This window comes from Nyctereutes procyonoides, unplaced genomic scaffold, assembly GCF_905146905.1.
Source record: "Nyctereutes procyonoides isolate TBG_1078 unplaced genomic scaffold, NYPRO_anot_genome, whole genome shotgun sequence".
In the NCBI taxonomy this organism is placed as follows: Eukaryota; Metazoa; Chordata; class Mammalia; order Carnivora; family Canidae; genus Nyctereutes; species Nyctereutes procyonoides.
The window spans coordinates 46177099-46189348 of NW_026575049.1; the positions used below are offsets into that span (position 1 = coordinate 46177099).

Below are 12250 nucleotides of genomic sequence, written 5' to 3' on the forward strand. Positions count from 1 at the left end.
TTGTGCTGAGCTCCCCTTCTCTTAACAAAGCTTTTCCTTAAATTCCTTGATTCTGCTGCCCCTCTTCTAACTCACCCCAGGACCCTCTTTGTGCTCAGAGTTTTGAATGTGCTGTGTGTATAGGTGCTTCTGTTTTCAGGCCATCCACTGCTCTACATCACTGCAATCGGACCTCCCAGGTATCTCAGCCAGGCCCTCAGCACTATTCTCATCAAAGCTACTTCTATTTCCTCACCATATATGGTACTCTGTTCTCGGTCCTCTTTGTCTTCTCTTTGGCTGGTTTGACCAGTTATTCTGAAACTCCTGCTTAATTTATGTGGCATTAATAATACCTGGTTCTTTTACTTTTCTATCTCTGGATTTTCTTCCTTCTTGTCCTTGATTTGTAGCTTCCCCTTCTATATTCTGTCCCTTCGCTTGAGCCTTAATCCAAACATCTTTTGAGAAGAGGTAAGGCACTGAACTTTTGGGTTTTTTGACTAGTGTGATTCATTATGTTATAGCTAGTATGAAATAGAATTATTTTTGTTTACCTGAAGGAGTCCTTTGCTTTAGATATTTAGTGATACTGTCTATATTAGTAAGTCTCTGTTCTCTGCCTGTAGGATATCCCTAAATAGAAATTTGGTCTTTCTTTTAAGGACTTTTTTGTTGACAACTTCTTAATGTTATGCAGTGGATTGTTGAAAATGGCTGAGGACACATTCTGGTTCTCCCATTCTTTGATGCCCTTACAATTGTGAGGAACGTTGCCTGGCTTTTTATCTTGTCCCATGGCTTAAATTCAATCTTGACAGCAAAAATATTTTTCTAATTGAAGGCGAAGCTAGTTTTTTTTCTATCTGGGATTCTGCTAAAGGTTCTAAGAGTCTTAGCAGCTGTTGATGCCATCCTAATAATAGAAATGGTGCTCTTCCTTCTTTGGGAAGGAAGTGAGGGTCATTCACCTGGAGTCGGGGCAACCATCTTGCCACTTGTTGGAGGATGAAGATCACAGAAGAGGGCAGAATGGAGAGATTCACAGAGAAGTGGTGCACCAGAAGAAGGTGCACTCCTGGAGCCATACAGAGGTTGCAGTTGGAATAATCCTAATATGTGAGATGTAATTGATTGATTTTCCCCATATATAAAAATTCTACATTTATTGGTTCAAAGGATGTCTATCTAGGTATGAGAAGAAGTGGGAGCATGATATGGTTTCTCTCTTCTTCTGCCAGAAGTCAAGACAAAGTGTGCCATGAAGACACAAGTTGGGAAGGAGTTTGGAGAATGAACAGTTGAGGGGTCCCCAAATTACTACCCCAAAGTGGAGTTCCACTGGGAGCAGAAAGGGCAGAGTGGGCCCTGTGCAAATGTTTCTCTTATACTACGAGGATCAGAATTTCCTTTGGGCCTAATCTAGGTCTTAGAAGTCAACTAGAAGAATGATCTGGATCCACACTGTCTGATATGGTAGTGAATAGTTATACAGGTTGCTTTTGGACACTTGAAATATGGCCATTCCAAAGTGATGTGTACTATAAATGTAGAATACATACCAGACTTCAAAGACTTAGAACATAAAATGTCATCCATAATTTTTATATCATTTGCATGTTGAAATGGGGTTCTTTAATATATGGGGTTAAATAAAATATATGTTAAAATGAAAAAAAAAAAAAAAAAAGAAATGACAAGAAATCCAGTCACCAATAACCAGCCTAGTAGCCATGAGCAACCCTAGTATTCAGATTTGTGGTCTCTCTCTTTTTTTTTTCTTTAAAGATTTTATTTATTTATTCATGAGAGAGAGAGAGAGAGAGAGACGTAGAGACATAGGCAGAGGGAGAAGCAGGCTCCACACAGGGAACCCGACATGGGACTTGATCCCGGGACTCCAGGATCACACCCTGGGCCAAAGGCAGGTGCTAAACCACTGAGCCACCCAAGGATTCCCATCTTTTTTTTTTTTTTTTAATATTTTATTTATTTAGGGGATCCCTGGGTGGCTCAGCGGTTTGGTGCCGGCCTTTGGCCCAGGGCGCAATCCTGGAGACCCGGGATCGAGTTCCACGTCGGGCTCCCGGTGTGGAGCCTGCTTCTCCCTCTGCCTGTGTCTCTGCCTCTCTCTCTCTCTCTCTCTCTCTCTCTCTCTCTCTCTCTCTCTATGTCTATCATGAATAAATAAATAAAAAAAGATTTTATTTATTTATTCATGAGAGGCGCAGAGAGAGAGGCAGAAACATAGGCAGAGAGAGAAGTAGGTTCCAAGCAGGGAGTCCGATGTGGGACTCGATGCCCTGGGCCAAAGGCAGGCGCTAAACCGCTGAGCCACCCAGGGATCCCTGATTTGTGGTCTCTTCATACCAGTTCCTGCTGAAAGAAACAAGAGCTTCGTGGGGAAATGGCTGATGCCAGTTTTGAGGTAGGAAATGGACAAGCTGGGAATTTCCCAGGAAAGCAAGGAAGATAATCACTTCTGGGTTCATGTAAAAGGACTCAGGAGCCAACTTGAATAGGCTCTTACTGGAGAAAGATGGGTCGTGTTGAGCATCTGTAATTGCTGTAAATGTACAAGTTCAGTGTATTGAAATATATCGAATATGTTTGAACCTATGAGATTAGAATGACACTTAAAAAGAGAAAAAAGGGGCACCTGGGTGGTTCAGTTGGTTAAGCGGCTGACTTGGGCTTAGGTCCTGATCTCAGTCCTGGGATGGAGCCCTGCATTGAGCTCCCTGTTCAGCGGGGAGTCTATTTCTCTCTGCCCCTCCCCCCACTTGTGCACGCTTTCTCTCTCTCAAATAAACAAAATCTTAAAAAAATAAAAAGAAAAAAAAATGAGGGGATCCCTGGGTGGTGCAGCGGTTTGGCGCCTGCCTTTGGCCCAGGGCGCGATCCTGGAGGCCCGGGATCGAATCCCACGTCGGGCTCCCGGTGCATGGAGCCTGCTTCTCTCTCTGCCTCTCTCTCTCTCTCTCTCTCTCTCTCTGTGACTATCATAAAAAAAAAAAGAAAAAAAAATTGCGTCCCTAATTCCTTGATTCTTCCTCTAGGAATAGTGAGATTCAGGGTCACAGTGAAAAGAAGCTGCAGAAAATTAGTCTAGAATGGAAGTGTGTGCCATGCCAATAGCTATGCCCTGCTCATGGCCCATTAATCAGCTGGCATAACGCCCTTTCCTATCTTGTGTGTGTCGTCTGCACAGAAGGGAAGCTGTAGTGCTGTGTCTTCCTTTGCTATGCTACTGGGTTTTACATATGATATGGTCTTTAATTCTTGTATTATGTCTCTTTTTTAAGCTATATAGATATTGCATGCTTGTTGATAAAAAAAACTTTAAATCCTGAGTAATCCACAATATTCCCTATTCCTTGTTCTTATTTTTAGATGAGAGAAAATAGAGGTTTCAGTTACTTTTTTTCAGTCACTGCTAGTGGGGCACATAGCTGGCTCAGTCAGTAGAGCACCCAACTCTTGATTTCGGGATCTTGAGTTTGAGCCTCATGTTGGATGAAGAGATTACTTAAAAAATACAGTAAATTTCTAAAAAACCCAAAGTCACTCCTAGTTGGCTGTAGATCAGATGTTTGAACCCATATACTCCCAAAATACCTCTTTTTGAGGTGGTTTGGGTCCTCGTGTTTTCCTGTAGATAATCACGATGTCATTTCCCTGAAGTTGTTTGAGCTTACGGTGGAGAGAACCCCGGAAGAGGAGAAGCTGCATCGAGATGTGTTCCTGCCCTCGGTGGACAACATGAAGCTGCCTGAGGGTGAGTGCAGGGTTCCCGGGAAATGGTCCTGTGGTTGGAGAGGAGGTTACTATGCCTGGGTGGTCTGAGGTGACTTGCACCCACACATCACGGGGCCATCTCCTTTTTGTGTTCTTCCTCTGAAGAACTTGGAGCACGCGCTTTTGCCATTCCACTTGTCTCCATGTTACAGATGAGCAGGGCTGCTCAGTTTTTAAATTGAGGCACCTGGAAAGGGAGTGTCTCTCTGCTCTCTGGCTCCCAGAAATGAGTGTCAGAAACTGGAGACTTGATACTTTCCCACGTGGGTGGGCTCCCTGATTGACTTCTCTTTTGTGTCCTTAGTGACCGCCCCATTGCCGCCCCTGAGTGGCCTGGCCCTCTTCCTCATTGTCTTCTTCTCGCTGGTGTTTTCCGTATTTGCCATCGTCATTGGTATCATACTCTACAACAAATGGCAAGAACAGAGCCGAAAGCGTTTCTACTGAGCCCTCCTGCTGCTGCCACCTCTGGCTGTCACCATGAGCAGGCTCTGGCCTGAGTGCAGAGCCGGGCAGGCCTCCTGCAGTCTCCAGCAGCTGGTCAGGGACTCTGTTCTCTCACTGGAGCTTTGAATGCAGGGATGCTGCATTGCCATGGTTACCAATGGGGACATCTAACTGGTTCAGGAAGCCCACCTACCCCAGGGCAGTGCTGCTGTGATGTGCCTTTCCCTGCAGTCCTTCCACTTGGGAGCGAAGAGGGATGGAGAGGATATATATACGGTTCTGATGCCAAAATCACAGAAGAGAATTTAATTGCTCAGGCTGCCTTGTTGTTGGACTCAGAGGACCCTTGTACTTCATTTTTAAATCTGCAGAGAACATAACACTGATAACGCCTCATACCTTCCAGGCAGCCATTCATTGGGTTTTTGCTTTTTACCCAGGCCTCCGTCCACCTGAAGAATTTTCATTGGAAATCTGGGTGGACACTTCTCCCCTGTGTTGCCTTCTCCCTCCATTCATTGCTCTCTCCACATGCAGCCTGAGCTGGAAGAGACATCTGGATGCCTCTCTTTTGGAGGCTGGGGCTGCAGAACAAACTTAAGTTTCACTGACCTTCCTTAGGTGGCCACAGGGAGAGGGCTGTTTGCTTTGGCTCACTGCTCTAGCTGATGTTTAGCATGAATCTGGCTTCTGTTGGTTTGTTTGTGACTTTCTCAGTTGGTTCCTTTAGGCTCTCAGTCAAGTTTGGCTGAAAGTTGGTGTGCAAGAGAAGCTTGTAAGACTTCATGGATACAATGGGAGTAACCATGAAATTGACCAGCTCCACGTGTCCATCATACCAGAAGCACCGTTTGCCATGTGAGCTGACCATGTGGAGATGTTTCTGGACTCTGGAGCCTGCCTAACTGCGTGTTTTGTCTTTATCATGATTTTTGGAATCTCAGAGTGTTCAAAACCTAAGGAAGCTTTTGGATACTCCCTAAAGAGGAATCTTGGCTTCTAATGGATAAGAAGCAGTTGCTATTCTCCTGTTGCAAATCTGGGAGCAATGGACCTTCGTCATCTGTGCCTGGAAGAGTTCATTGTCATTGAGTAACAGAGCGTCCTCCTCTGTGGGTCAATCCTTATTCCACTGCCTTATCTGACAAGGGGTCATGTGCTGCTCACCTGTCTGCCCTGTGATTAAATTGGCCAATAGGCCAATCTCCCTGGGGGGCCTGAAGCTCTGAGCTCTCCTAGCCATGTACTTCTGTAGCCTAAGGGAAATTCTTAAAATGGCTGATGGAAACCAAACATGAGCTTCTAACTCAGTGTCCTTCCTTCTGGGTGTAGTTTTGGGGAAGGTCTAGGCCTCCTTACTGAGCCCCCAACCTGTCAACCCTTGCTCTGCCTTCTCCTGGGTTAGGAAAGCCCTCAGCTTGGCGCAAAAGGAAAGGAGATCACTTTGGTTGGGTATAAGTTTCCATTGTGTTGGGGTTTCTTCTGTCCCTCCCACATGCTTAAGTGAGCATCTTAGGTTGTAGTGCTGTCTTGCAGGTGTGAATAAAACGGATCCTCCTAAGACCTTCCCCACAAGAGCAGAGCAGCTCCAGGGTATCGGAGGACAAAATGTTGACCTGGAGCTTGGCCTTAGGACCACTTAGAACTGAGAAAGCAAGTGGCTGTTTTGTCTTTTTTGAGTACAGGGGGAGATTGGCTAGACCCTTGTGGTGGGAGGACCCTTTAAGTGGGCTCTTGAGATGGGCCAGGCAGTGCTCCAGAAGGAAGGGGGCTCATCGTGGGAGAGGGTACGTGTGTGATGATTGAATTTAAGTTCTATATGATTCCAGCCCATGGGCTTCCTGAGGCTTTTTAAAGAGGACAGGGAAGACATAAGTGCAGTCCCTACTCAGCCTGGGGGCCAGCCTTTGAGAAGTATGTGGAAACCGTCTAACCTAGCATGGTAGGGTCTGCCCCAGCTCTTGCATTTTGTTCTTAGAAACAAATATTTCCCACTGTGAATGGGACCAAATACTGTTCTGGGCCCTGTAATCCCAGGCGTGCCCAAGAGGAGGGAGAGGTCTGGTCTGTTGGCATGGCTCTTTTGAACATGCACGGTAGGGATCAGAGCAGTGGCCTTGGCAAGCTGCTTACCCCACACAAGCCATCTCGCTCCTCACAGTCTCCCTTTCCCTTGGTTTCCCTTTGACTTCAGAGCCTCTTAGAGAGGAAGAGACCCTGATGTCTAGAGGTGGTGTATAAAGATGACGTTGCTCCCTGGCCTCATGAGTCTTGCCTTTCATGTTTTCTTCAGCCCCCTAAATTACAAAGTGGCTCTCTGTGACAAAACTTGTTTATTTCAGTGAGAAAATGACAATTCTGTCCTTCCTGTTGAAGTGGTTTCTGAGCAGAATATGCCCCTCATTGTATATGTCTCAGAAGTCCCTTGTATATGCCCTAGAAGATAAAAATGAGAACTGGTAGGAAGCGCAAGGGAAGGGCCAATAATAAGCAGGAGAAAAGCCAGGCAGATGTGGACCAATTAGTCTCGTGGGGCTGGAAGTTCTGGAAAAATGTCTTGTAGGTGATTCATAGGTCCCTGGAGGTGTTTCAACTCATGGTCTATTGTAGGATTTAAGTTCAGATGCTGGCTGGTGAGGATGGGAGAGTGGGCATTGCTGAGGTTTGGTTGATTGATGATATTGGTGGATATTTTAATGGGAGCGTTCAGCCGAAGTTCAGGTTTGATCCAGCTCATGGCCAAGTAGTTCTAGAGAGAACAGGTGAGAGTTAGCCTGAGGTAGCCACTTGAGGCTGTCTCTTCAGAGTCCTCCTAAGACCAGCTAGTGAATGCCTTTGTCCCTGTCCCCAAGGCTGTCACTCACCGGTGTTGAATAGATGAAGTTGAACAGCATAAGTGCTAAAAAAAGTATGATTATAGCCATTATGATTTTGAAGTGGTAGCGTTTCCAGAAAATGCGGCAGAAGATTGTAATAGGTGACCGAAGCAGGAACATGGTGTTGGGGCGTCTATCCATGAGCAGAGGAGATGTCGGAGGATGGAGGGCAGAGGGAACTTTCAGGTCAAGTGATGCACAGCAGAGAGCTTGCTTTTTCAAAAAGCAACTTCTGCTTACTCGTGTGTTCTCCCCTCCCCGCCCCCTTCACCCAGGCTGTTCTCCCCTCATTGTAACTGAGCACTGAGGTGGGGTGCTGGGAAGTTAGTACCCCTCTCCACTTGTAGGCCCACCACTCACACCCTATACAAATTGCTGGGCCCAGTAGCTCAGCCTTGTGAATGGGGAAGAAAGATTTGGTCCCCTCATCCCACAGGACTCTTACAGGGGAGGATGAAGTGTAGGGTATTGGTTGGGTTCCGATTGGCCTCGCCCTGCTGGCCTGATTAAGGCTTCCTTCTCTGACAGGATCTCCAGCGTCATCTTCACTTTACCCTAGAAGCACCATAGGTGGTGGGAGGCTGAGTTCATTACAGAAGGTGTCCCAAAGCCCCTTCCCAGGGTCCAGGAAGGAAAAAAAGATTTAGCTAAAGTCCCCAGAAGTCTGTTAGAGCCAAGTTATGTGGCACAGCAGTCCTATATGCAACAGACACCCTCCCCAGCTCCTACCGACATGCGCCATTTGCCACCATCGAGGACCTGGGAAGGCCACCAGCCCGTTACAGTCTTCTTCTTAAAGAGGGAGAAGTGCTTATACTGAAGGAAGTAGGGCCACTTGGAGTCAGCCTCCATCATCCTGATGGAGCACTTGCTGGCATGCCGGGCCGGGAGGGGCATGTCAAACAGATCCAGCTCCAGGACCCCTGAGCCCAAAGAAATGCCATCAGCAAGGAGCTCCCCAGCCTGTGGTCACGGGCCCTGTGTCGGGTCTCACCTAGGAAGTCATCAGTGGAGAACACATTATTGTCCCAGATCTGGATGATGAGCCGGGCTGGGAACTTTGTCACCGTGGGGTCCAGGCTCCATATGTATTCCTGGAGGATGGCAGAAGAACATATTACTGGCCTGTCTCCTTTGAGGTTTCCCTTGGCCACCTTATGAGCCCACCACCCAGCAGTGATGATGGGCTGTTAAGGAGGCAGCTTTCTGCCCAAGGCTACGTTCCAAGGGTTCTGGTGCAACTTGCAGTTCGAGGGAGGAGGAGTGCAACCCCCCCAGCCCTGTCACCTTCTGGCTCTGGACACACATGTGCTCGGCTGCCAGGTAGTCCATGCTGAAGATGAACCTCCAGTTGAAGGTGCTCTCCCCGGTCAGTGAGTAGTAATGGATATCTGTCTTCTGCATGTCTTTCTCGAGCCCGACCATCCACCTAGGGCCAAAGTCCTTTCACCTGGAGTTTGTGTGTATCGTTCCACAGACACCAGGCATGGGTGGAAGTGGAGGGATGTCACCTCAGGATAGTGGGGGGTAGGTTGGAGGCAAGGGGACTACACAACTGGGGGATGCTGAGGGAATGCTGCTGGAGCCCTGCCCTCTCCTTACCCCCCCCCTTTTAAAAAAAAAAGATTTTATTCATGAGAGAGAGGCAGACACACAGGCAGAGGGAGAAGCAGGCTCCCTGCAGGGAGCCCAATGTGGAACTCGATCCTGGGACCCCAGGATCACGGCCTGAGCTGAAGACAGACGCTCAACCACTGAGCCACACAGGCTCCCCTCTTCCTCACCCTTTGACATAGATGTCGCTTATCCCAGAGGTTAAAGTTCTCCTCAGGTCCACTTGGGCAGTCTTCCAGATAATGCAGCGCAGCTCATACCTGTAGCCACTGTACTCTGAGGCTTTGCTGAGGAATACCTCCCCAGCTGCAGCCTTGGTGCAAGAAGAGAGAGGGCTGGGGGGCTGCCCTCCATGCCCATAAGGCATGCCAGATTTAGGGGGATGGAGAGGAAGGAAGCTCCCAGGATTCCCAGGAGAAGGAAAGAACCACTGCACCCTAGTGTGTGAGCACACCTGTGTTCCATGCCTGGTAGAGTGCAGGGATGGGCTTGCCGGGTCACTCACCTTCTAGGCTTTCGGGGCCTGATGTTGACGGGAGGGCCAGGAGGCCCAAGCTTCTTTGGGAAGATGTCCACCCACATTTGCACCTTTCCCTAGAGCGGAGATGGATTAGCTGGCTGGGAGTTGCGACACTGTTCTCAGCGTGCTGGCCTGGGAGCCTGGTCCCAGGTCCTGATATCTCCTGAGGCTGGGTCCCCACCATTGGAGGGTTGGGTAAGGGGGTATTGGTGAGGTGAAGTGGACTTCAGACAGGAAGTCTGGCAGCCACCCACCAGCTTCCTTTTTTTTTTTTTTCTTTAGTTTTGGCTGGAAGAATAGTGCAGAGTAGGGTTGGCAGTGCATGAAGGCTACTTCAAGACTGATGGCCATGGGATCTGGAGGGTTAATCCCATTTAGCAGGCTATGCTAGACAGCCTCTCTGGATAGGCTCCACAGTGGGGTTGGGGCTTCACTTATTAACCAGTTTAGTGGTCCCAAGTAAGAGCAAGCTAGGTGATCAGTCCAAATGCCCAAGCTGTCCTATGTCGTGTTGTGGAACCCTATTCCATGGATATTAAACTGCCCACCAGGCGCAGAGGTCTAAGAAAGGAGGATGAAAATGGCAAGAAAAAGGAAGAGAAAAAAAATAAAAGAATACAACTATCAACACTGGAAGGTAGATATATTCTTTCAAACTGACCTCATTTTATTCTTTTTTTTTTTTCATTTTATTCTTTTGAAGTTGACCCGTTTTCTTTTCTTTTTCTTTTAAAGATTTTATTTATTCATGAGACACACAGAGAGAAAGAGAGGCAGAGACACAGGCAGAGGGAGAAGCAGGCTCCATGCAGGGAGCCTGATGTGGGACTCGATCCCAGGTCTCCAGGATTATGCCCTGGGCCGAAGGCAGGCACTAAACCACTGAGCCACCCAGGCTGCCCGACTCCTGTTTTCTTAAATCGAAAACAGGTCTAATGAGAATGGTTTAAAAAGTGCTCAGCAGAGAACTTAGTGTCTGGAATGTGGTATCAAGTTAAGAGATTTGGAGAATGAGAAGAGCCATTCTGGTGGCTGGAGGGTAGATAATTAGGGTGTTTGCGGGGATTTTTATTCCTTCTGTTTGGGGTTCCTTGGTGTGGAGAAAACATAGCCTGCAATTAACAGGCCAAACAGGGTTGTAATGTCTGCACATCTGACTCCGGGTGCTTCCTCCCAGCCCTCCCCCAGGAGGCACTAAGACAGTTGACGCTGGCTGGTAGGGCGTCTCAGCGCTTCCACCAACTGATGCGAGGCCTGGGCTTCTCGTAGATGACTTTTCCAGCTCTGACTTTCTTCTTTCTAAGGACATCATTGAACCCTCTCACTTTGAACATGTGCAGAACATGCTTGTTCTCTGTGCCTGGGTGTCTGTGAATGCTTGGCCTCCCCTTCCCCTCACATCATGGGCTATGTCCTGGCTGGTTGGGCTCCCTTATCTAAGCCTGACCTCATCCCTCCAGTCTCCTACCTGGTCGATGCCTGGCTGGCTGTCGCTGTACAGCGTACGGGTCTCCACATGCTCAGGTACCAGCCCCTGCGTGTGCAGGAGGTACAGTGCAAGGCGTTCTTTCTTAGGACCCAAATAATGAAGAGTAGGGGGTGTGGGCTCTAGTTGGAAGGAGGTGGAAAGAGGGGATCACAATGTCATTAGCCTTCCCATCTCCCAGGCAGGCACACCCCCCTTCCCTACACCCTGCCTAGAGAGTGAACATGGTAGCTCTCTATAGGAGGAAAGGGCAAAATGAGGCACGTGGCCTCTGGTTTCAGAGGCCTGGATCTGCACCTTCCCGCAGCGTGCTGTACTTCTCACCAAAGCTTTGCAATTTGAAGTTTTTCCCATTGTAAAAAACAGTGTCCTCCTCAGGACTGAACAGAGGCGGAGGCAGCCCTTTCTGTTTGGCATGGCGTTCCAAAAGGAAGCTTGGGGTCATCTGATCCCGCCACCTAAAGGGCCCTGACCTGTGGAATTAAGGGAGAGGAAAAGGGGAAGGTTTGCATCCTGGACAACATTCTGCCTTGAGCTGCAGGATAAACAGTGGTGCAGGCATGAATGGAGCCAGGTTCAGGCCCTGGCTCACCAGCCCAGGATGTGAGCCTGCCCCCAAGAGAGCTAGGGGCTCCCTCCTTCACCCCTCCTCTACTCTCTTGCCCAGCCTCAGGTCCACTCACTGGCAGTAGGATTTGGAGAGCCCACAACGGGCTCCAAAGCCAGACAGGAGTCGGTTTTCGAGGTCAATGACTGTGGTTCCAATCTTATCATCAGGTGAGAACAGGTCAAAGTCATAGAGCTGGATCTCTAGGTCCTTCTCCAGCGGGATGATGCAGCTCAGTTCAAACATGCTAGGGGTGGGTGAGGGTGTTGGAGACTACAGAGACTGGCCAGCTTCTTGGCCCCTTGTATGGTCATGGTGAATACGGAGAGCACAACCTGGGGTGGCAGTCGACTGCCAAGGACTATCCCCCCGTTGTGGCTAGGAATAGCTCTTGACAGGCTTGGGTTGTACAGCCCTGAACCCCTTTCCCAGGCAAAGCATTTGAGAGGGAGGGTAGAACTGACCACCCTTCCTTTGTCGAGCACGGAGAGTGTGAGAGCCCATGCTAGGAACTCCGAGCTTAGAAAGAAATGCAAGAATTCTTCACCTTCTGGGGCTTACTCCTAGCACAGTGTGGGAGGGTGTGGAGGGGTGGGGTCAGGTGAAGCTGGGGCAGCTCACATGCCAAAGATGGGGTCCAGAGTGTTGGGATGGTACTTGTCCCGGTTGCCCATCTTTGTCTGTCCCAGTTTCAGGATCACATAAGGGTCGCACTGAGGTTGGGTCATGGTGAGGGAAATGTGACAGGAAATGGAGAGTCAGTCCAGGTTGGTCGGGGAGGGTGGGGGCGGAGCATCAGAGGGAGCCTGTGGGAGGTTAGCTGTCTGGGTATCTGTAGCCTGGAGCTCCAGGACCCTGGGGTTTATGGCAAAGCGTGGGAGGCACCTGGGCTGGGCAGGCCCAGAGACAACGAGCACCACGGG

General features: G+C 48.9%; 2 protein-coding genes across 5 annotated transcripts in view; one reads left to right on the forward strand and one right to left on the reverse strand.

Moving 5' to 3' along the window:
• The window catches only part of LMAN2L (lectin, mannose binding 2 like), a 29857-nt gene extending 24340 nt beyond the window's left edge, over positions 1-5517 (forward strand). For all 4 annotated transcript variants that reach the window (XM_055328513.1, XM_055328514.1, XM_055328516.1 and 1 more), the window contains 2 exons: positions 3638-3757; positions 4082-5517. In XM_055328513.1, coding sequence (XP_055184488.1) covers positions 3638-3757; positions 4082-4224 — 263 coding nt within the window. In that variant the 3' untranslated portion in view covers positions 4225-5517. The remainder of the gene's footprint in view (positions 1-3637; positions 3758-4081) is intronic.
• A 132-nt stretch (positions 5518-5649) lies between these two features.
• Positions 5650-12250, reverse strand: part of FER1L5 (fer-1 like family member 5) — a 52033-nt gene continuing 45432 nt past the window's right edge. Inside the window, exons 42-53 of the mRNA XM_055328512.1 lie at positions 11949-12040; positions 11404-11574; positions 11045-11193; positions 10703-10842; positions 9220-9308; positions 8885-8974; positions 8388-8529; positions 8095-8194; positions 7830-8023; positions 7546-7655; positions 7089-7233; positions 5650-6973 (exon numbers count right to left, since the gene is read on the reverse strand). Coding sequence (XP_055184487.1) covers positions 6746-6973; positions 7089-7233; positions 7546-7655; positions 7830-8023; positions 8095-8194; positions 8388-8529; positions 8885-8974; positions 9220-9308; positions 10703-10842; positions 11045-11193; positions 11404-11574; positions 11949-12040 — 1650 coding nt within the window. The 3' untranslated portion in view covers positions 5650-6745. The remainder of the gene's footprint in view (positions 6974-7088; positions 7234-7545; positions 7656-7829; positions 8024-8094; positions 8195-8387; positions 8530-8884; positions 8975-9219; positions 9309-10702; positions 10843-11044; positions 11194-11403; positions 11575-11948; positions 12041-12250) is intronic.